We start from the raw sequence: 25,445 nt of genomic DNA, 5'->3' as shown, positions 1-25,445 counted from the left end.
GACACTTACCATGCTGGGTGGCACTTCACCCACTCTGAGTCTCCCTGTGAAGCTGGGTCATTCCGTGGCCACAGCTCACGGTGTCTGGCACACAGCAGGTACCCCATCAATGTTTGTTCTGTAGATTAGTGGTTGAAAAGAGACAGACTGGATACAGGTCTAAGTTTCTATATATTTGAAAAGATTTTTAAAGTATTTCCAACTAATTTTTTTTTTTACCACGAATGGTTTTGCGATTTAACACAGGCTGAGTTTGAATTACAGCATTCACAATTGAAATTTAATTGTTTATATCATAACTCATATGGCATATTAGAATTTTATTTATTTATTTATTGGTCCCCTGCCCACACTCCCGCGTGGCATGTGGGATCTTAGTTCCCCAACCAGGGATGGAAACCACGCCCCTTGCAGTGGAAGCATAGAGCCTTAATCACTGGACCATCAGGGAAGTCCCTAGAATTTTTATTTTTAAGCAGTGAATTCAATTCTCTAAATGCACCCATCCCACCCTTCACCCAGAGTGCTGGAGTCTCTATGTAATATCATGGATTGTACATTTTGAGTGGAAATTCTGCCAGATCCTTATTCCAATATTGATTTGTGTCACATATGGGTGTGTGAGTGTGTGTGGGCGTGTTAGGAGCTGGGGCCTGTGAAGATGGTGAAGGAAGAAAATGGGTGTAGACAAAAGGGGCATCCAAAGGTCAGGGCCCTGGGAAGGAGGGGAAGCTCGGGGCACACGTTCCTTTCAGGCTGATAAACCCGCTGTGCGTCTCATCTCCAGGTGTCTCTGCCTTGTGCACCCCATACAGGGGTTACAGACAGAGGGTTTCCCATCCTCTGCCCCTCCTTGCTTTTGAGTGAGTTGATATGAATACAAAGGTGCATACTAGTTAGAATACAAACGTGTACGCTTGCTAAATACTGGAGCAGTGATAGTCTAATCTGTGTCTAAAGTCTCTTTATCTGGTATTTTTAACACAATGCTCTAAACAACAGCACCCACAATTATTCTCCATTAAATGTGGCGCCATTGATGACTTCCCTTAGTGATTAAAGTGTCCAGGACAAGCACCCACACCTGCGGGGCACAAATAATGGATTGCTGCTTTGACAGCAGGTCTGCATCCCTGGCTTCTCTATTAAACAGTCTGCCTTCCTGTCCCAGGTGGCTAAACTCAGGGCAGAGACCAGGTTGATAGGACTGATCTCCACCTCTCAGTGCCTCACCCAGGACTGGGCTCACGTGACATCAAACAATCAACAACACTCTCATTTCCTATATGTGCCCCGAAAGAGTGGTTGAATTTTCCTTCTTTCGTTACTTACTGATTCTTCATATTTCTGCAAATGGTCACATCTTTAATTCATTTGTGACACACTTTTTTAACTGGGGAAATATTATTTCAAGTGTTGGTAGAATTTGCTATGTAGGAATCACAATGCTACCTGTAAATGTTAACTGTTCTATTATGAATCATTCAAAGGTTATTTTTTAGAAAATATTAATAGAATGTAAAGCATTTTATTTCATATGCTTTAAAATCTAATCATCAATTACTTCAAATGACCTACATGTCCAACTTCTGTTTCTAAGGAAAGCATGACCTCCTGCCTCATCTATTCTGTTGCTACCCATTAAAATATGTCATTTACCTCCATTAGAAGGAGAAAAAGGTGCAAAATCCCCAGGTATCACTATTTAGCAACCTGTTCATGGGGAGTCAATAGCCTCATTTTTCTTTTCCTCTTTTCATTTGAAAAATACTTATCTAGTCAAAGAGAAACACTTCTCGCTGCTGGAGAATATTGCTTCATTAAACCAAGTAATAGAATCAGTGTTTAGATGATTAAGTAGGTATATAAGCTTTCACAAAAAGAAAATCTAATTAAGATGGTACTCATAGAAATCAAGACACGAATAATTAACAAAAATAATTGCGGCTAGTCTATGAGAGGGCTATGCAAATGTGAGGCAGTGTTATTATTACACGTGCAATGGTGCAACATTTTGGTGAGCTTTCAGGGTTATAAGTATGCAGGGTACCCTGTCTGTGTAATATGTACTGCAGGACAGGCACACCTTGTTTTATTGTGCTTCATTTCTTTCTTTTTTTTTTTTTTTATCGTGCTTCACAGACATCGTGTTTTTTTACAGATTGAAGGTTTAGGGCAACTCTGTGTCAAACAAGTCTATTGGCACCATTTTTCCAATAGCATTTGCTCACTTCATGTGTCTGTGTCACATTTTGGTAATTCTCACAATATTTCAAATTTTTCCATTATTATACTTGTTATGTGACCTGGGATCAGTGATCTTTGATGTTACTATTACAACTTGAAGGTTCAGATGATGGCTAGCATATTTTAGATTTTTAAATTAAGGTATGTACATTGTTTTTTTAAGAATTAATGCTATTGCACACTTAATAGACTGAAGTATAGTGTAAACGTAACTTTTATATGCTCTGGGAAGCCAAAAATTTGAGTGGTTTGCTTTATTGAGATACTCACTTTATTGCGGGTCTGGAACTGAACCCACAATATCTTCAAAGTATGCCTGTAAGACTATTTTATTCCAATTATCTTTATCTTTTTACAAGCTCTCTGTACTGTTTCAGAAGTTAGAAAACAAGCCATAATTCCTAGAACTTGCATTCCTGGTGACAGGTTAATTCATCCTACACAAAAAGTCATGCTCAAGTGTGCCAACCAGCCTGAGGCATGAGGAAGCCCAGTGCATCACAGAATCACCTCTGTGCTTCGCCCTTGATGGGCACTTTGGAATTTGCCCACAGCATTCTAAACTCTTCCCCATTGGTAGCATGCCTGAAAAATTACACATGGAGCAAAACGTTTGATAAAAATATATTTAAAACAAGCAAGAAAAAAATAGTTTTGACCTTAAGGATAATGTTCACCATTCTTTTAACCGAGTAGAGTTAAATAATATGTATAATGATTTCAAGTACCAACTTATAAAAGATGTGATAAATCAGAAAGCAAAGAACAGGAGGACTCTTTTTTTCAGAAAAATGTATTTGCAATTCAAATGTTCATATAAAAAGCATAAATTTTAAAAAGTTCATAGATGTGTGTTTTTAGAAGTGCTATGGTTTTGCCATTCACTGCAATTACATTCCAAAATGTGCAGGGTGGTCCACACCGCACCTTCTTAGCTTTGTCACACTGAAGTCACTCTCATCACAACCTCCCCCGAGCTGTTATCTTCTGACAAATCTTCATGGGGCCTCATCCGATTGAACAGATGTAATAACATGTAGCCACACTGAAACCTTGGGGAGGTCAACTGTGTTGGGTGGACCAAGTTCCTGTTTCGTAGAGCCGTCAATGGCAACCATAAAGTTCTGCTTGTGGAAGACTCTCCCCGGCTACTTTCTTCGATGTCTGTGGCTTTGTCATAATTTAATACATCCCAGTGTAAGTTGACAGCTCGCCAGCGTTTAAACACTCTGTAAACTGCAGCTCCTTCATGGACAATGAGACCTAAATTTGAGGGGAAAATGAAAAAGACTGGTCATCATCAAAAGTTGAGAATGTTATTTTGTATACAAGTAAGATTAAAGATATAGTCTATTCTCTGTTACGCATCATCATCAAAAACGTGCTATTCTGACTGCTCAAACACTATGTCTAATGGCAAGCTATTACCTGTATTACATAGGAGTTGTCAATATTCAAAAATAAGAATCCACTGCCACGCAGACAGTAAAGTCATCATGGGTATAAATTACTTGCTCCATTATGGCTCAGAACATCCTTAGGCATTTACGTTGCCTTAGGAGAACCATTAGGTTCGTTTCTTCATTCAGCATCTCTTTCTTGAGTGCCCACTGTGAGCCAAGCAATGTCTTAGAGACTTGGTCCCAGTTGTGAAAGAGACAAATATCAAGGTCACTGCCACCTCCCCAGCTTCTAGAACAATGTCTGACACACAGAAGATACGATCGAATCTTTTGTTATTTTTCCTCTCCTCAACAATTCAACAAATATTTATTAAGTGCCTACTTGAGAGATTTATGTATATTATCTCATTTATTTCTCACCACCCCCTTACAAAGTAAGCACTAGCATGTCCCCCATTTTACAAACAAGAATTTGCTCAAGAGCAGACAGGTGGCAGCAGCGGAACAGGGATTCAAACCCAGGCAGGCGGGCTCCAGAGGGCTCTTTGCTGCTATACAGGGAATTGATGATTCCACATTTCTGAGACGAACTTTCAGGAAAGTAAACAAAATAATACAGGAACCTTGGGGACTGCAAACTAGCCAACCGTAAGTTGGATATGGTGCCCTGTCGCATGGCTCCATCTCCACCATCCACTCCAGATCCCACCATACCCTGCATTTTTCACACATTTATATTTCAATGTGTAGTCCAAAAGTCCAAAAAGGAGTTCCTGGTGGGGAGGTCCCTTCAGGTAGAAAAGCAAGGAGGAGCTTCTCTCAGAGGAATTTGCAATTCCATTGAAAGTTGGAGGAGAAGCCAATGAAGTCTTTCTTAATGGAATATGGCACGTAAGGAGGATGTGTCAGTTTTGACACAATCACTTTTAACCAAAATTTGAAACTGAGAAGATCTTACCACCTCCTAGCATTTAGAATCTCGGGAGTATGTCCTAGAGAAGCTCTCATAAATATGAAAAAGGAAGCATGTTCAAAAATGTTTATTACATATTTGTTTGAGAAAAAAAACGCAGACAATCTCAATGTCCATCCTGAGAAGAATGGACAAATTGTACTGGGTGGATCCGAAGGACTATAGCAATGAAAGAGAAGGGAACAGAGTCACATGCACTAACACGGATAAATCTTAAAATAAGAGTGGAAATCTCAAAGCCACATAACAAATGAAAATTTCAGAAGTATAAATGATTGGAGTGAAGAAATACTATAAATTTTTATGGATACAGATACATATGGTTAAAATGTTAAAACGTGCATGGGAATAATAACCATTAAATTCATGATAGTGAGGGAGGGTGAAATTGGAGAGAGGCTTCAAAGAGGGCTTTCTATTGTGCCTTTAATATCGCGGTTTTTTTAAGCTGGGCGGTGGGGATATGAATGTTTAACGTGTTATTCTATATACTTTTCATGTACCCAAATAATTCATAATTTCAAAAGTTATGGAAAATTTATTAGGAAAGTTGACCTAAGATGGGTTGAAGAATAGACAACAGAAGTAGGGGAGACAAGTAAGGAGGTTACCACGTTATATGTGAGGAGCAGAGCGTTAGCAGTAAGGAGAACACAGAGAAACAAAGCAATAAACTTGTCAGAGGAAAAACTGACAGAAATTGTAAATGCAAGAAGGGGAAAAAAAAAATCAGAGGCTCACATTTTTAAGGCTATAAGACTGGGTGACTGAAAGGATGATAGTAACCTTCCCAGAGGTATAATGAGTACGGGTTTTGAACAAGTTTTTATTGAGAAGATTCTTTCTTTTTTTTTTTTTTTTTTTTTTGACAATTAAAACAATGCCACAGAGGTGATGGAGATACCCAGTCTTTGAAAAATCACACCTACCTAATATGAGAATTTAAATTTTACATCTATCCCTTACCAGGAGATAAACTTCTGGCACACGTGACTTAAGAGCATTCCAAAGATACTAACATAGGCCACTAAAAAATGCATATGCTCTAATAAATAAAAACGTCTTAAGCCCAATTATTGTACATCACCAAAATAATGAGAAGTAATGTAAACTTCTGTTAATCATAGCAATTCAATGGTTTGATTCCTTTTTCCTAAAGAATAATCAGAGTTGACCCAACTGACCAGATGTTTTGGGGATACAGTCAGAATTATAAGTCAAGACTACCAGAATTTAATTGGTAATTCTAATATTAGCTTTTTGAAATCTGCCTGGCTAATGATTTAACTTTTCTGGTTCTGTTTTTCCTCCTTAAAATGCAATTGGAATGCCTAATCTATACATTCAGTGGGATGGTATGAAGATAAATTGGAATTCATGAACTATAAAGCACTCAGATTTCTTTGGAGATGGTAACTATCTAAATACAAGACATTATTATTGATTAAAAAATCAATAGTGAATCTATGTGGTGAGAAGCATTCATTCACACTAATCATAAGACCATTACAGTCTGCAACAGGTTCATTCTTGTTAAGTGCAGTGATGGGGGGCTGACTTCACCAGGGGAAACCACTTGTTTCACAGGATCCTCTTCTTTTTTTTTTTAGTGATTTCCTTTGAAAGGCCAGAAATCAGATCATTTACTCAAGCTGAAAGTCATTTTCTGGGAATATATTCCTGGTAGCACTTTTCTAAATATTATACATAAATCTACCCAACGTGTAGAAATAAATCCCATAGGTCTTTATAGTACATTTTGAACTAAATTTAAAGAAAGAGAACTACTTGAAGTTCTCATAAAGACATAGTCCTCCTGAATTTCCAGCTCCATGTGCTGCTTCTTCATTGCATTCAGGTTATGACTTTGCTTTATTCCCCGTGGAAGTTTGGAATTACTCCTCATCCTCTAGAGGCTTAAATTTTACTGAAATAGGAGGAACCCCATCTCACCCTCCTTTGTAATGTAAACTTTTCTCCTTAAGATTTTTCTGGGGCAGTGACAAATGCCATTTGTACTAGTGGTTATGAGAAGACTTGACTACTGTGATCATTGAAATCCAGAGGTAAGGATTCATTTAACTCTAGTACAATGTGTTGAGAATCTGGCTGTTAAAAATCGCACTGCCCTCCTGTCTTACTGATGATAGGTCCCCTCTTGTTTCATAACTTGTTTCATAACTGTTTCAGTTCACATCCTTGAGTAGCCTTCACTCTCTGTTGTAATACCTCAAGTTAAGCCTTAAAATGAATCTGTCACCTTGACATTTCAGGTCATAGGAAGACAGGCTTGGATTTGCTTCATCTGAGTCACTAACTCTGAAGGGAAAAGCAATTATAATTTCTATAAAATGTAAATATTAAATGTTACTTGCTACATTATTAATGGCAAAGGTGTCAACAAGGTGTGATTCATGGGAACTTGGGGTTTTGAAACTTGAGGACCGTGTGTGTGTAGGTGTCCCTGTGTGTGCAGTTGGTTGTTTCTTATCATTTTCTTGCCAGTAACATTAATTTGAGCATTCCCTTATTGATGTGCAAAGGAACATTTTTGTTAGGGAATAATCTTTAACGACAGAGCAGGTTTAAGTATTTTCTGGTTTCACTGAAATAAGAGCACGGTGTTTATGTAAGTAAAATATATCCCAAATTTGGAAATGGTGTGTTAGTTGAAATTCTTACAAGGTAGTAGAAAATGGGCTAACTACCCATGAAATAATGGGGAGACTCTCAAGGTACACAGACTCACACATGTGCATGTGTGCGCACACTCACCATTTGTCTATGTTTATTTCAATATAGACAAATGGTGTGTTACAATTAACAGAGACTTGCAATATTTATGTTCAAATACAAACAAATGTTGATATTAACTACCAAACCACCAGTCTAACCATTTCACTTCTTGTGTTGCTTGTTTCAGCTTTTGTTTGAATAGATTTGGTCATTTTTCCTAATTTAAAAACTAAATTTTTATCAAGGATCTGTTCTGTGCCAAGTGCTTTTACATGCACAATTTTCATTTAATCTTGACTGCGACTCTACAAATTATATATTATTGAATAGTTTCATAGTTAAGGAAATTGAGACCTAGAGAGATTTAGCCAATTGTCCAACATTATGAAGATATCAGCTCCGAGAAGGAAGCCCAAAATTTGTCTATATGTAAACCTTGAGTGCTACAGTGCTATTCATTCTAAATATCTAGTGGATGGCAGCCTCTCCTAGTCATAGAATGACCAACTGAAGGAGATATTGCTATGGACTGAATGTTTGTATCTCCCCCAAATTCATTTGTTGAAGCCCCAATCTGCAACATGATGGTATTTGGAGGTAGGAGGTAATTCATGAGGGTGATTAATGCCCTTATAAAAATTGGGAGAGACATAAGTTTTCTCTGTGTGTGTGTGCGTGTGTGCATGCACCAAGGAAAGGCCATGTGACAATATAACGAGAAGATGGCTGTCTGCAAACCAAGAAGAGAGCCCTCACCAGACTGAATGTGCCAGCACCTTGACTTTGGACTTCCCACAGCCTTCGGAACTGTAAGAAATAAATGTTTGTTGTTTAAGCCACCCAGGCTGTGGTATTTCGTTAGAGCAGCTCAAACAGGCTAAGACAGACCTGGTATAAAAACTACATCATCCTCATTTAAAATATGAGTAAATTAAGCCCCGGAGACTATGATTTGGGCAAAGTTATACAATTAGTTGCCATTTTTAATATCCTTGTGTGTCACTGACACTGTTTCATCTCTAGGAGTGCCAATAAAACAGTGCCTTCCATCTGTCCCCATCCTAGGAGAGAAAAGGGTTGAGGAACCTCATATGAAGGCAACACTGTAAGTGGTGAACACTCCATCTGGTAAGCTGCACTCATCCTGAGCTTTCCCAAGAAATGTAAGATCCTGATAACACAGCCTAAACGCCTGTGTGCTGTTCAATCACAGAGACCCTTGGGAAAGCTAAAGAACTCGCAGCTCGCAGCGGATATTTGGCCAGAAAAGGCTCTCTTGATTGTGTGAAAATGTCTAAGATTTCTCAGTTAAATTTAACCATTCTCCCTGGCCAAGATTCTCATTCTCATTCTCCCTCTCTCCCCCTACCTCTCTCAGTGAGTTTCATTCTGGAAAGTCAGCGGGCACCAGAGCGGAATGGTGACTTTGGGGCCCCTATGGTTACAGTTAAGAAGAACAGGGCTTCCCTGGTGGCGCAGTGGTTGAGAATCCGCCTGCTAATGCAGGGGACACGGGTTCGTGCCCCGGTCCGGGAAGATCCCACATGCTGCAGAGCAACTAGGACCGTGAGCCATGGCCGCTGAGCCTGCGCATCCGGAGCCTGTGCTCCGCAACAAGAGAGGCCGCGACAGTGAGAGGCCCGCGCACCGTGATGAAGAGTGGCCCCTGCTTGCCGCAACTAGAAAAAGCCCTTGCAGAGAAACGAAGACCCAACACAGCTAAAAATAAATAAATAAAATTTTAAAAAAATAAAAGAAGAACAGATTAAAGAAGATTAGAGTCAACCTCATAAAGTGGCTCCATTTTTTAGTCCTTAATTCCCACTGGAACTTGGGGAAGACCAGAGTGTGGTTGCACAAAAGAGGGTTAACTAAATGCGACTGTGGCCCAAGATACCCTTTGTTGGGAATCATCGTTGCTAGAATGTAATCAAACGCATGAATCCTCCTGGCACATCTTCCCAAGATACTCTACATTTAAATGCCCAACCATTATGGAAACTTAGATGTAAGTGTAGAGGTAATCACTTTAAAAGTTACTCTTCCATTGTTGAATCTTGTTAATATGAATCTTGAAGAAATAACCACAAGTCATTTCTATATACACTGAATGGTTTTTGTTGGGACTCAACTATATATGAAGCTTAAAGTAAAACAAAAACCAGGAAAGAAAAAAAAAGCAAAAATATAAAACTTAAAGAGAGATATAAAGATTGAAAGACAATACATATTCCATTACAGAAATCACTAAGCTCACAAAAGCAAGCTATCATCAGCTGATATCCTAAAATCTAGGCCTCTGGAAACTACAGTATCCTGATTATATATGGGGATTTTTGTGAAACATATTTCCAATATTGCCCATCAGAACAAATAATGAAAAGAAATATCCTGCATAAAATGTACTTATATCTCTAAAAGATGAGTTGATTCTTCTATTGTTGAATATTTTATGTGTATATATATATATATATATATATATATATATAAAATAAGAACCAAGTTGAGAATGGCAGGTTGGTCATCAAAGTTTAAAGCTCAGGGGTTCAAACACAGATTCATCATTAGCATTGGTAGTAAGATCTTCTTTGCTAAGAAATGTGATAAGGACAACGAATTATTCGGAAACTTTCCACAACATGAAAACCCTTGACACTAGAGGCTGGCTAGTTTCCAAATATGGATGATCTAATCCACCTCACCCCCAAAGTAAAGAACAGCACACATGAAGAAATGATTATGACAACGATTATGACAACAGAGCCTAAATGACCGTTTCTCTGAGAGCACACCAAAGGAAATTCATGGTGTTTGTTTTACAACACTGCCACCCTCTATGTCTCCCTCTCTCCACTCAATGAAATCGCCATCATCAGCCTGGTTGCAAAGAACACATTTGTGCTGTTCCTTCAGTGCTGAGGACCAACACTGCCTGGGCACAGAACAAGATGCAAAGGCAAATTTTAACATGGAGTGTAACCTCTCACTAGTTGGCAGTGAGGGAAGCACCCCCTTTTCTAGAAGGTCTTGACATAGGTTGGATCTGGTTCTTAACCTACCATCTTTATTTCAGTTAATGATCATCCCCCAAGTCAGTTAAGCTGAAACCCAAGAATCACCTAGACTAGTCTATCCTCTTGCATGAAATTCTGCTAATTCTCTCTTCTCAGCAAATCTGAGATGAAACCATGAAACACAGAATCATCTCTCCGTGACCCCAACCAGTCATGTGCTCCCTGAGGACAGGAACCCTATTCCTACTTCAATTACTGTCATGAATCCAATAGTCACAAAATGACTGTGCCCGGGCCAAAAGCCTAAGAGGCAGACATGGATTCCTCTCTTCTATTTCCAGGCAAAACAGGAGAATTAAAAAAATGCTGTCCATTTATCTGACCACTTGCTCTTCTGAGAAGCCAATCCATCAATCAATTATTTTAATGAATTTTTTTCTTCCTTAGTAGAGAGGAGATTCCGCTGAACTTTCAATTACTAGCCCTGGAGCACAAATCTACCATAGGCATATTCACAGAATATTCCTCAAAAGCTGCAAACTTGTTATACATTATAAAATACATGATATGTTCATTTTTTTAAAAAAGGATTAAAAGAATTCACTGGAGAGAAGAATTGTTACATTATCTAAGTTTCCATCCAAAAGTGCTTGAGGAAAAAAAGATCTATGGATATGATTATTTCAATAAAAGAAATAAAGGAATGAGTCCAATACTTTTATAGGTAATAAAGGTAGCCTAGAGTTCCCCTGTAACTGGGAGCATGATTTAGAATCAGTTTAATTTCAGCTGAATGCAACTCCAATTCATGGACAGATGGAACACCTGGTAGCAAAGAGTAACATCATATCACAGAGATGAGAAGTTGTCAAATGTAGTCACTGAATTTCAAAATTAGGAAATATTGGGTATGATTTAACCCAACCTGTTCACATGGGGGGGATGAAGTCTCTGAGGCCCAGGGAAGTGACACGGCTTGACCAACGGGCCACAGTTAAGTGTCCAAGCCCAGAATCAGAGCCAGACCCCTGATGCCTGATCCAATGCACTCCCTCTGCAAGAACTCATATCTCAGGAGCCACCCCTGGCTGAAGCCGGTCCTCGCTAGTGTCTATTTGGCCCAAGGGATATTATACTAACTATGAAGTAGACAGAATCAAAATCTCTTTTCAGACTAAGATGGTCAGTTCTCCTCTGGCCTTTATTCTAAAGTGTGCATTGCAGCATCTGGATGGTAGATGGGAGTGATCCTCCCAGTTTATAAAATAAATAACTCTGCAAACCTCAATATTACAGTATTTGGTTAAAAAGCCTATCAATGTCTATCTTCTGGGTTAATTAATGCCTCAAGGATTGGGAATCTACTTTGGTAGATTTCCATTTGTTTCCCACACTCTGGACCAAAGCCAGTTCTTAGAAGGAGTCTATTAGTGGACTTTTCCTAGTGGCAAGTCAAGATATGTACAACTAATGTTCCCTTCCATCTCCAATGGATAAACTGTCTACTCCAAACTTGCAGATTATGATTTTATTAATCTTTGGGGTAAACAATACATGTATTGATTGTTCCATTTCAGGGGTGAGAACAGCATTTTAAAAGTTTTAATTGATCTAATTAAAACCTGTGGGCTTCCCTGGTGGCGCAGTGGTTGAGAGTCCGCCTGCCGATGCAGGGGACACGGGTTCGGGTCCCGGTCTGGGAGGATCCCACATGCCGCGGAGCGGCTGGTCCCGTGAGCCACGACTGCTAAGCCTGCGCGTCCGGAGCCTGTGCTCTGCAACGGGAGAGGCCACAACAGTGAGAGGCCCGCGTACCGCAAAAAAAAAAAAAAAAAAAAAACAACCCCAAAAACCTGTTTCTCTCTGGACCTGACATAGGCTATTTCGCATTTGTTGGCTTTGTTTTTCATTTCTCTTAAATCACACAGACTGTGGGTAAAAATTCCAAACAGAAGCGGCCATCTCAGCATAAGTACAGTTTCTAACTCTCTGAATTCATCCACATAACATCAGTAAGATTTTTAATTGAAAAAGCAATAAAAATTTTTATCCTGAATATAAAAATGCTCAGACCTTAAGTTTCCTTAATATTCTATTCTGTGATCTAGCAAGAAAATTCAAGGTTGAGATGTGATTCTTTACATAAATTATTCTTATCAAGAAACTGTTTCACTCAGAACAATGCAAAGGGAGAGACATGGCTTTTGGTATGGTATATTTTCCATTCTCTTTACTAATGTTTCTGTATGTTGCGGTTCTATGAATTTACAATAAATAAAGGCTTCACAAAACAGCTACATTACTTTGGGTTTCTAAGGAAAATTTTTTCCCTATTTCTGATCTAAAATCAGTAGTTGAAGAAAGTATTTATTCCTGATTCCGTGCCTTAGGTGTTCGATTCAGCAACTGACGAAGTAGTTTCACTTTATTGAATAGACAACATTTTGTAAGTTAGCCACTTGAGCTCACCGTATAAGGAGATAGATAGAATTAATCACATAAATATTTTTACACAGGCTCTGGAGCCGCAGTGTCCGGAGTCCAATCTTGGGTCCCTCTTCCAATCTGTGTGACCTCCGGAAACTGGTTAACGGCACCTTAGTTTTCTCATCTCTGAGGTGAGGAGAACAGTACCTACACCTCATTGGGGTGCTGTGAGGACTGAGTGTGAAAATGCAGGTAAAGTGCTTAGAATGTTGCCTGGACCAGGGTAAACACACTCTTAGTCATCACTGGAGATTTGATTTTAAAACCTCCTTTCAACGTATTTGGAAGCAGCTGAAAACATATACAGGCTCCACTTCTCTGCTCCTCTGTGTGCTTCCTCATGACCCCAGAGAAACCCTGGCAGCGTGCCGCAGTCCCACATCCTCCGTGTGCTACGTAGGAGCATCGTTTAGAATAATCATGTTCACACTCTCCGTCGTGAGAAAGTTCTTTGCTGCAAAAGAGTGTGAAGCCAGGAGGCTCCCAAAGAGGTCGGTGCCAGTTCTGAAGAACAATCTCCAGCTTCTCAGGTTAAGGGAGCTGTGTCTTCTTGTCATGGTTCCCATTACCACGGTCTACTCTGCTTTGTCTTCCAAGGAAAACGTCCCATGTCCAAGTTGAATTGGCCTCTTTAAGAACCTCATTTTAGAGTAGCCTAGGGATGTACTCAGATCTCTCTAAAGTAGTTGCAATTGTTCCAACCCTCACGTGTTTAGAAATCACACAACCACTCTCGTGGAAAACAGTAAAGACAAAGAAAGAGTGAAGTCGCGCAAATCACATACACGTGTGCACACGAATGTGCGAATGCTCACATACAGAGCGAAGCCACAAGGGGTGTCCCCTCCTGATGCCTCAGCTGACCCCTACAATCTCAGATGATTTGTCCCCTGGCTCCTGGATCTCCTCAGCCCCACAGACCCACACTCCTCAGGTCCATGTGGAAGACTTGACCATGACCTGACCTGCATAACCCTTGCCCTCCGCTGTCCCTCCTTCACTCCACCCCGGGCCTTTCCCTTCCGGAAACTGGTCCAAGTGCAAAAGCCCTGACACTGTACCAGCACTGCCGACAACCACCACCTCCACTGCTTCTCACTCACCCGCTTTCTTCCTTTCAATGAGTGCACCCGTTCTACTTCCTGAAGACCTCGACCCCTCTATTGGGCAATCTTTCTCCACTCTGCCAGCTTCTTTCTGACTCTGGTTGCTTCCCCAGCCACTGAGAAAGCAACCCCATCCTGTAATCGTCCTCCACCACTCAAGGTGAAGGGCAAGGTTCATCTCGCTGCTGGTCTCCCAGCAGCTCTGTATATAAAACCTCATCTCAGCCCAGTCTCACCATTTCACCACTCTGCGCTCACTCTCAGTGCTAGTGGGTAAGAATACACAGCCTCATAGCCCTGGATATCGGGCCCACCCCCCGGCCCAGCCTCGGGAGGGCACGCAATCACGCCCAGTGGTTCTTCATGTCTCCTGGCTCAGCTCCCCTCCCCAAAGCCCTGCGCTGCTGACTGTCATTTTTAATTCTCTCCACAGACTCCTGTCCCCAGGCTGTGCCTTCCCTGTCTCCACAGATGACCATACTATCTGCCTGCCTGAAAAAGGGGAGGTCTTTGGCAAGGAGGACCATCCACTTACCCTCCCAGAGCAGCGTGTGCAGCATCTCCAGCTGCGCCCGCCCTCTCCTCCCCCTCTGCCCATCTCAGGGGTGAGGGCGCCCTTCCTGTGCAAGACACGGACCCCTCCCCTGTGTGCTGGGCTCTATCTCCGCACCTCAGGGGCATCAAGCTGTCCCCTCCCACCTGGATCTTCAATCTGCCTTTCTGATTTCTTCTGGGTCTGTCTTCTCAGCATTTTGCTCAAACCTCGCTCCACCATTGAAACAAATAAACAGGAACTTTCCTCAATTCTACACCCACCCCCCAGATTCTACCCTCATTTAACTGTGCCCCTTTTCAGCCAAGACTTATGAACTTACATTTTGAGCCCCTTCTGCCTATCCCAGCCGTTCTCAGCAATCTTGTGTCTGTCCACCGAACCCCCGTATTGCCAGATCCAGTGATACGTTTTCGTCTGGATTTCACCTGCTCTTGGTAAGGCATCTGGCACTGCTGGCCACTTGCTCCTCTGCCCCGGTCCCTTCCTCCCCTCGCCCGGCCCCACTCCCTCCTTCTGTGGCCGCTCTCCCCTCTCTGCCTGCTCTGTGTCTCACTGTGCTCCGCAAACTGTTGCTCATATCACCCAAATCACTTGCCCTCGCAGACGCTGGTTTCAACCACCAGATACAAATCCCCAGCTCAACTTTCCAACCTTAAGTATGATTAACCTTCCCCCACCTGCACTCACATATATTTCTCTCCTGGCACTTTCCACGTTGTATTTTATTTTATTTTTATTTTTTTTTGCATTACACGGGCCTCTCACTGTTGTGGCCTCTCCCGTTGCGGAGCACAGGCTCCGGACGCGCAGGCTCAGCGGCCATGGCTCATGGGCGCAGCCACTCCACGGCATGTGGGATCCTCCGGACTGGGGCCCGAACCCGTGTCCCCTGCATCGGCAGGTGGACTCTCAACCACTGCGCCACCAGGGAAGCCCTCCACGTTGTATTTTAATTGCTTATTTCCCTGACTGTCTCTTGTCAGCAGCTGGAGAGCAGGGAGGATGCTATATTCCAAAAGCTTTTCTGCAAAGGCCCAGATAGTAAATATTGTAGGTCATGCACACATCATGGTCCCTCTTTGATGAGGCTGCAAGCACTCACTGACAACATATCAGTGAATGGATATGACTGGGTTCCAAGAAAACTTTTTTTATGGCCACTGAAATTTATATATGATATAATTTTCATAGGCAGTGAAATAATATTCTTCTTTTAATGTTTGACCATTTCAAAATCATTCTTAGATCATGGATTATACAAAAACAGGCAGCAGACTGTGAACTACTTGTATTTCTATCCTGTACTTTATTATTGGGACACAATAAATACCCAGTGAATGTTGGCCTAATAGATGACTAATACTTATTTGGCTAAACCGCCCCATCTGAGACAGGCTGAAAGATTCACACTATTTCCTATGGAGGAAAGAAAAGTCAACGATAACAATATACTTGGTTTGCTGCTCGGCTTATCATGTCCATGTTTCTCCAAAAGAACTTGAACTGTACAAGGTCACAAGAGGGGAAGGTTTGGGGTTGGGTTTTCTCCCCCAGGAGGAGGCCTGAAGAGTTAACTCACTTTGAGAGACCATTTCAGGCACAGCCTTGAGGACAAGTAGGAAAAGCAAGTTCCTTTCTGCTTTCTCTCCGGGGGTTTTAAAGGCAGCGATACCACTAATAACTATGATACTAATCATAAACTATGATAATAATCTTTGGAAAAGTTGGTAAACATCAGTGTGATCAAGGCACAGAGTAGCCTATAATTTGTACTTCCAGGGTAAAGAGATAATAACGGCCTGCTTCTCAAAGCATATAAAGGGTAAAGCTCTGTTCTTTCTCTAACGATGCTGAATTACAAGGGCCCATTCTGCCTCTCCGTCCAAGGGGCCTGGCTAGATTCTAAGCGAAGCTGGGGCACTTCCTGGGGCATCAAGCCCACGAATACATTCTGAGATCAGGAAATAACGATCTGTGCTTGTAAAGGAATTCTGCTCTGAGGAACGATTCCAAACAAGCCAGGAGAGCATCCGAACCTGGTAACAGGCACGGCTGCAAGGATGACAGACCAACCAGCGCGGCCCACCTCGCAGCCCAGTCCCGGCCTGGGAGGAAGCTTGAAGGGAAACCCAGAGGGGCTCTGGGCCAGAGTAGAAGGCCTCTGTCCAGCTGCTGGGCAAGGGTCTCCCGAGGGGCCAAACTGAGACGCTGGAGGGACGGGGATGTTGATTGGTCCCCGATCAAATGAGAGATCAGGAAATTGAAGGAGGAAATGGAGCAGAGGTGGCTGACAGTCCTCTCCCGTCTGGAAGGAAAACTGTGATAGGACGATTCAAAAAGGAAACACCGGGCTAATCGACTTCCTTTGTTATTTTGCCAGACACCGTTCAAGCTGAGCTGCTTTTTTCTCACGCCTTATATGATTCACGCAGACTCACCCACATCCGTGCTTCCTATGAAACTCAGAGTGAGACAAGCGCAACACCACCTCCCATCATCCGCTACAACCTAAAGCACCAACCAGGCACTCGTGCAGCCTTCTGCATCTCCCCCCAGCCCCCCGCCTCCCCTCCGTGGCTGAATGTGGACCCACTGACGTCCAAGCTCCGTTTTCCTGAGTGATCCCAGTGGCTCAGATCCCAACTTGGTGGTAGTGGTGGTGACTGGGGTGGGAGCGGATGGAGTGTGATGAAAGGTGGGCTCCGCCCACCAAAAAAATCTACTTTACGTAGATTTGAAATCTTACGATCAAACTCCCTGACAATTTTAAATGAGTTGGCGCTGTACCATTTGGCGGCCCTGAGAAGAGGTGTCCCCACTTCCCAGAGAGAAAGTCTCTTCGATGCGGAGACGCCCCATGTCAGGTCACACTGGACTGACTCCCTGGTCTAGGCTGTCCCCTGGGAGGGCTGAGACGTCTGTCCAACATCCACAACCCCTTCTGTGAAAGAGAGCGCCCCACAGGCCCTAGAGAGTGTGGTGAGCTTGAGTGTTCTCTCGGTAATTTTACATTTTTCTCCTGGAACTATTTGATAACTTTTATATTTGCCCATAAATATACTGCAGCTTAAAAAAAAATGCTATCTCTCTATCACGACCCGGGAGCTGAACTTTTTATAAATCTCAACAACTGCTGTCCTTTCAATCACACATCTGTATGGTAATGACCCTGTGTGACAAGGTAAGAAGCAGAAGCCCTCTGGAGGGCGCTCCACAGCAAACCCATTTTCCTCTGCTCTAAGTTACGGCATGTTTCAATTCCAATGTTACTTTCTTTCAGTAAATATGTTTTTCACCTAAAACACTTTAAGAAATATTGTCACCTTCTGAATCATGCTAGGAAATGCCAGCGAGCATAGACAATTTTAAACAGGGGATGGTTTCAATGTCATTTATATTTTGTTTGGAACGCATTAGAATTTTCTTCCCTTAGTTGATTCACTTTCTTATGCTTTGCTTATGCTAATTGGGTTATACGTGTTGAAAATGAGCCACAGGAAAGAAGATGACCTAAATGCACCATTTTAGGTGGAAGTAACCCTGGCATTCAATAGACAACTGGTCATCCTCCATGGCAAGGACTCATTTGTGGTAACCAAGACTCTGATTATCCTGAAATTCTTTGTCAAACTTCTTCACCTTTCCTCATATAATATCAAAAAAATAGAAAATGTACACTTTACATTTCACATTAATAAAATGTTAAATCATGTGTTACTGTTAGCTGCTCTATATGGAGAAAAAAATAGCAAAGTAAAGCAATACCAAAAGCAAGAGAGAATTACCGTGTCTTTTTTTTTCCGGTACGCGGGCCTCTCACTGTCGTGGCCTCTCCCGTTGCGGAGCACAGGCTCCGGACACGCAGGCTCAGCGGCCATGGCTCACGGGCCCAGCCACTCCGCGGCATGTGGGATCTTCCCGGACCGGGGCACGAACCCGTGTCCCCTGCATGGTCAGGCGGAGTCTCAACCACTGCGCCACCAGGGAAGCCCTACTGTGTCTTTTAAAAAGTAAATATAGGTCTTATATCACTAATCCTAATCCATAGGAATAGGTTGTATTTATCTATTTATTGTTCTAAAGTTCTATAATGAAATGTGAATAAAAGTTACCAACTGGTAACTCTAGATAGTTTTCTTACATGTGCCTAAGTAGCTTTAGCTTGGTATATTACCAACTGTGAAAAACAGATTTTCAAAAGGGCCATGATATATATAAGAATTTATCTGAATTTTAAAAAAATTATTTAGATTTGAAACTTAGGAAAAGAAAACTTCATGTTGAAGAGTATGAGATTTCTGCAGAAGAAGCATTCTTCAATATTGACTATAATTGATACAGAAAGAAGAAGAAACTTTGATCAGATCCTCGTCCTAGTATACCTCAGGTTATTTTTGAATACCATACTGAAATACCGGATCTGCGCTATAAACACTGCACTGATTCTTTTAGAAGATAAAATCCAGCAGGGGTGATCCAGATCACTGCCTCTCAGAACCCCTGGCTTCGCCAGCACGTTTAGGAGCTCTGGGGTCAGTTTCTCCTACCTATTATACTGTTGACACTAAGGGGATTTCAATTTTCAATCTCTTCTTTTCGTGGAGTAAATGCTGCCTGAAATTGCTTTAAGAAAAATTGCTTCCCTCTGTCGCATGGCTCTGTGGCTAAAGTACCGATTCTGTTATTGCTGGATCTTCTGATTATTCTATTTCTCAAATTCAAGTGCAAGCATGCAGAACAGAAGAGGTACCCACACACACACACACACACACACAGGAAACAAGCAGCAACCAAAAGTACCTCTCAGGGCGCTTTTGAAATAATGAGATAAAGTATAAGATGGTTGTTTATGCCGTCCTGCTTTAGAAAGCTTCACGTGGCATCCCTGGTGTCCCCCAGAGATGCCAGGCAGGATGAGCTGCATAGCAGCAAGGCTCACTCTTACTTTCTTACATAAAATTGCCCCGCAAACCTAAATTGTCAGAGAATGGATTTTTAAGAAAACCACTAGTATGGGGTTAAATATAGTCCAAGCTACAAATGTCAAAAAGCAAACTGTGAAAAAGATCTGGAGGATACACATCAAAATGTTGAGAGGGGACATTTCTGCAAAGGAAGTGACATAACAAAAGGGCAGTGTGAGGGAAATCGTCTTTTTAAAAACGTTACATATTTCACAGTTGTAAACACAAAATGTTTTTTAATTTGAATAGGCATATATTTATACTGTGTGGACGATTAAGAAAATCTTAAAAAAAAAAAACAAAAGTAATTCAAGTTTTTAAATTTTGTAGCCATAACCAGTTCCTTCCCTTACCATCCCAGGGAAGATACAAATATTTTCCCGACGCGGTTTTGGCACTAACTTGGAGTGTTAATGTGATTAGGTATAAGCACCGCTACCTCTGTTTCGGGAATCCCACTAACATAATAGGGTTTTCGTTTTAGTTTGTTGCTCCTACAAAGAGACTGAACTCACCTCATGAGGTTCCACCAGACACTGACGAGACTTGGTAAACTGCCCTCACCTTCCAGAGGCAACGTAATCAAATGACCCCCCGTCCTTATGGCCGAGTCTTACTTAGCCCCTCATTTCTGTGAGTCATTCATAAACGTATTCCTCTCGTGGCCCAAGCTTCCCTTGAGTTACACGGCCGATGGAAGTGTTTTATGTGCAAAGTGTGGAGCTGAGACCCAGGTCCTGTGCCCGGAGCCTTCCGCCAGGCATTTGCTTTTCATTTCTAAGTTTGCTAATCTTTCTTTGTCCACTGTGCAAATCTTCTTAGGGAGCCAATGCAGGCCTGCTGTGATTATTACTTCTCCCTAAGTTGCTGACCCTGGGCTACAACATCTTGGTGATTTAAATCCTTTATATTAGTTTTCCTGGTGCACAATCATAGTCTGAATGCCATCTATGTAAATATTTATAAGAGCTCCACAAACATAATACAAAGTTATATCTCTTTGTACTTCCATTTCCTTAAGACGTCTCCCTCTTACAGCTCCCTGTTTATCTCTTGACCACCACCCTCTCACCTTTAACACCCTTCTCCTAACCCTCTTGAACTCATTTTCACTTTATTCATCTCTCATGGAACAGAGTTACTTTATCATTTAGGAAATACAGCCTGTTTATATGGACAAGGTGAAACTTGTTCATCAAACCCTCACACATTTACCATTCCATCATCTAGAAATCTGTCCAATGTGGTAGCCACTAGCCACGTGTGACTGAGTTAAATTTAAATTAATTTAAATAAAATTAAATTTAAGATTCAGTTTCTCATTCTCACTAACTACATTTCAAGTGCTCAACAGCTTAATGTAGCTAGTGTCCATGGTATTGGACAACACAGATATACAACATGTTCATCATTGCAGAAAATTCTGTTGGACAGCCCTGATCTAGGTATTTGAACAATAATGGTACCTAGACCCTTGGGATAATTCAAACTTTAATAGTAAGAAGAAACTGGATCTTGGGAAAGCAGAAAATGTTTTACATAAAAATAAATGAAAGCAACAAACAAATTTACTTTGCCTGGAAATAAGTAAATTTCCCCAAGTAAATAAATTTTCTACAAATCTTTACTTTTCTATTTAACAATCCAACAAAAATCTCTTCCGAAACATTACATGCACTGGCTGGATTATAACATATTTTTGGTTCTGCAATGGTCCTCTGTGGATTCGCAGAATTCTTTTTTAAGAAGAACATTTACGAAGCTGTCAATCTGCTCCTCGTTTAGGTACAAACAAGTTTGAAAGGCTTGGATGAACAGGAATATGGGAATGTTTGCAACTACTTTAAAGCCCTCTGTATGGGGAGCCAATCTTATATCCTCCAGTGGTGACAGCGGGGCCATCTCCCCACTTGCCAAGCACCTCTTCATCCATCAGCCTGCTTGGCTATCACTTCCCCCAGGCAATCTGCCTGAAAATGTTCCCTCCCTGCATAAAACAGCCAGCATCAATCTCCCCCTGCTTTGTCCAACGACCATCTCCGGTGCATACGTCCATCACTCTGCACATCCAGCTGAATTCTAGTTATTTCCACGTCTGTCCTGCTCTTGTGGCTGGGAGCCCTTAGGGGGACAGGAAAAGTGACCGACTCTCATTTGCATCCCCAGCACTTAGTACTGTGTTTGACACATACAAAGTTTATTGAACTGAGCTGAACAAATAGGACTCAGAGTTGAAAAGCCTGCTTTTTACTCTAACTCTGACTCTGGTCTTGCAGTCAGGGGTATGTATCTGAGGTATAATCAATGTAATCTACTTTGTTACCGTCTACATTTAATTAGAAGACATTTTAATTCATTTGAAATGGTAGCAGGAGCTATTACCTGCTATGATCCAGTCAGCTGTTGGTAGCCTACACGTATTTGCTTTCTGACTATAATGGTTTCTCAATTTCTTGGGAAAAAAAAAATAAGATTTTCTCTGGGTCCAAACAGGCTAATGAATGAGATTGCCAAATGAAATGAGCACTGTTGTTCAATCTGAATTCTTTAATATTTTTCAAAATATGCATAAACTATTGTATGATGGGATTTTGATTTGATGAACAAAAAGACAATGAAAAGTATTGTCAATATTTAAAACTTAGATAAAAATCCACTCTCCAAAGCTTATTCAGGAAAATGTCAATCGGTTTTTGTCCCTAAGAAACTTGACTTTATAAAAAGGGCAAACACCCAAATTTCAAAAGGGAGGCCCAAAGACATCATACATTGTCAAAAAGATCATTAGTTTATACGTATGTGCTCTTAAAACCAGAATCCTAATAATCTTGATTAAAAGACTGGCATTAACAATGAAAATTTAAGATATAATAACTCAGCATTAAATTCAGGCTGCGGAATTCAAGAAAATGATTTCCTAACCAAGAAATACATGGCCCTTTTCAGTGCTTACGTAATGAAGTCAACTGGAATTTTTTTCCCTTCAGGTTGGATTGGGAGCCTAATGGCTCTTTTGCTTTTCATCTCCCCTTTTAATATCAGTGGAATACCACATTTTATAACTTTTATGTTGAAATATAGAATAAACACTGTTTCTGAATTTGCTGAGGGATTTGTAGAACAATTTTGTAATCCTTCTTAATTTAGAGCAATACCCCAGAGACTATATTTGTACAGAGATTTAGAATTTCCAAATGCTTACATATGCATTGTCACATTTAATGCAAATTGTTCATATACATGATTAGCTCAGTTATTCAGGCAACATCTGTTCAGTTTACACATTATTCATGACATTTCCCTCCCTTCTTTTTTCGTTTCTGGCCTGAAATTTTATACATTTCTTTCTTATTAGTCTTATATTAGTAACAAGAGAGGAAAGAAGAAAAGGAGGTGAAATCCAAGCTGATCATATCTTTTAAATGTATAGAGTTCTTTTAGAAAAAAATGAGACTATTAAAACTGCTAGTTAAATTAAGGGTCTAGTGAGTAGAGGCGTTAATTTAGGTGGTTTAAAGCATTTCAGTGTTCGTGACTTATTTAAATACTCTTAATCTACAACTTCCAGTTAACAGCATAATTATTTTATAATAGTTATTTCCTGTACGCCTGTGTGCTAGGGATGCTTATTCACATTTTTATAGGTGAGAGAGAGGACTATGGAGAGACGAAGTTGATCTATCTAAGCAGAGGCCAGCGTTACAAACCAAGGCACCTGATCCCAGGTCGGGAAGCCTTTCCCTGAAATCAGTGGCTCTCAAGCTTCATCGCACCTTGGCGAGCTTGTGAACACAGACTGCTGGGGTGGGGGGCACCCGGAAGTTCCTGATTCGGCAGATCTAGGGTGGGTCCTGAGAATGTGCATTTCTCAAAAAAAGCACTGCAGATGCTGCTGCCATGGGTGGTCCTTGGACCATTCTTTGCAAACCACGGCTGCCTCCCTCGGCTCTTTTTACATCCTTTAAGCTGTAAACCACATCAGAGCAGGGAATCTCCTGGATACGGTGCTGCCTCTCTCCATCCCCATCTCCTATTGCCAACTGGTCACCACCACAATGCCTGTGGCACCTCACACACACTGGGTAGACGCTGCATGAATTGAATCGACCTCCAGTTTCTCATGGTATAAGGGAAACAAGAGATTGGTTAAGTGAGACACGTACAGAACCTTTTTTGTACGGTCTATTTAAGGTAAACTATTCTATCCTTTATTTCTCTTCTAAGCCACTGAATTTAATAAGTGAAACAAAGAGGCACAGGACAGCAAGGAAAACTGTCCCCAAGTCCTTACCCTTCCAAGGGGCCCTTTATGCCCTCGGAGTCACCACACCACCACGTAAGACCTCCAGGTTATCAGTGCTCTCCCCAGATGTACAATATCGCCATTGGCACGAGTCAGTGCTTTCCCAGCTTTGTGAGGGGGATTTATGTGCTCCCATCCCTTAGAAATAAAGGACTATCCTTCCATCGCCCACTCCAAATAATTTCTTCAACTCCACCTTCTTTGTGTTGCAAAACAGATCACTTTAAACGGGCATTATCCTGTTCATTTTTTTCAGACTACTTGAGAATAGAGATGCTACGCTTTTTGAGAAAAGTGGCGAGATTGAGACGCCCCAGATAGTCAATGAGCTGGATAACCGAGATCACGTGAACCACAACATTCTGCGTTAGATCCAACTGATGAAAACGTAAGAGCTGCAAGAAATGGATTACTGACAGTTTGTTAACGTTGAAGGTCATGATCTTACCTATGCACACTAGATCCATAAAACCATACATTCCATAGCAGATTTGAAAAAGGATGTCCTTCCTCTGCCACACTGCATAGGGGCTGAAGGCTGACCAGAGGAGCCAGGTCACACTCGCTATTAAGAACAGGGATCCTAGGATTACAGCAATCATCTGAACTTTCTCAACCAGTGTTATAGAAATGCTTTGCCACTAAAAGAAAAACAGAGGCAGGTAAGAAAAAGGTGCGGTGTATAATTGAAAAAGAAAAAAAAAAACATTTTCAGCCCCATGTTTCTCTTCATGTTAGACCCTTTTCAATCTCATTGGCCCCCAAATGAATTTTTCCATTTCATCCAGGCTATAAAAAATAGACAAGCAGATAAAGATTAATGAATGGCCTCTACTTCATTATTTTCAGTCATTCACCATTCTACAAGTTGAATCTAGTTTTATTCCAGATAACCACACTGAGTGTGAATGGCTGAGGAATGTTTAGTACCTAGGAATCACATTATCATCTTTCACATGTGCATGAAATTAAATACACTCTGAAGAAATATGGTGAGGACTCTTCTATTTGGAAATTTATTTTGCTCTTAACACATTTGCCTACTGCAAAAAAAAGGGAATTATCTCTTTTTTATGAAAAAATGTAAAAAGCAAATAAATAAGCTATATAAGAACATCCGTGAAAAAGTCATTTAACACACTGAAATAATTATAACGGAACTAGAAAATTGTATGTTATCTGTTACTGGTACATTTCATATGCTCAGATATTACTGGCCATTCATTATCTAATGAGTAATCCATGAAGCCATTCTTGTCAAGATTTAGAATTTGTACTTGAAGGAGTATCTTTGAAACTCACAAACTGTGTAAGCACACACCATTCAATGGAGAAAGTAATTTGGTGTCTGAAGCATCAACGTTTGAGAGGGTTTATAGTATAAATGATGAAAAATCTTTCAAGGGTGTTATCAACTGGAGAGAATTTATTAGTCATGTTCTCACTTTCGTATCGCTGAGACAGGAACAAAACTAGAATTTCTGTTATAGTCTGCCAGTAAACAATGAAACTCAAAACAACCTGCACAATCTCCCTGTGTGTGAGAGTTATGGCTGCTGCAACATGGGGCTTGTCAGCAGAATCCCTAAACAGTTTAAATAACCTTGAAAACAACAAACTTGAACAGTCAGCATCCATTGGGTGAATCAGATATCT

At 41.1% G+C, this 25,445-nt stretch overlaps 1 protein-coding gene across 1 annotated transcript in view; it reads right to left on the bottom strand.

The window, feature by feature from the left end:
* Positions 1-3,187: 3,187 nt before the first annotated feature.
* The window catches only part of MARCHF11 (membrane associated ring-CH-type finger 11), a gene marked incomplete at its 3' end in the record, with an annotated part of 119,994 nt that continues 97,736 nt past the window's right edge, over positions 3,188-25,445 (bottom strand). The window contains exons 3-4 of the mRNA XM_082835975.1: positions 24,238-24,430; positions 3,188-3,510 (exon numbers count right to left, since the gene is read on the bottom strand). Coding sequence (XP_082692101.1) covers positions 3,188-3,510; positions 24,238-24,430 — 516 coding nt within the window. The remainder of the gene's footprint in view (positions 3,511-24,237; positions 24,431-25,445) is intronic.

This window comes from Leucopleurus acutus (genome assembly GCF_964270905.1).
Source record: "Leucopleurus acutus genome assembly, chromosome: 3".
NCBI classification, from domain to species: Eukaryota; Metazoa; Chordata; class Mammalia; order Artiodactyla; family Delphinidae; genus Leucopleurus; species Leucopleurus acutus.
The sequence above is the reverse complement of the archived record's forward strand: the minus strand, read 5'-3'. Positions and strand labels throughout refer to the sequence as shown.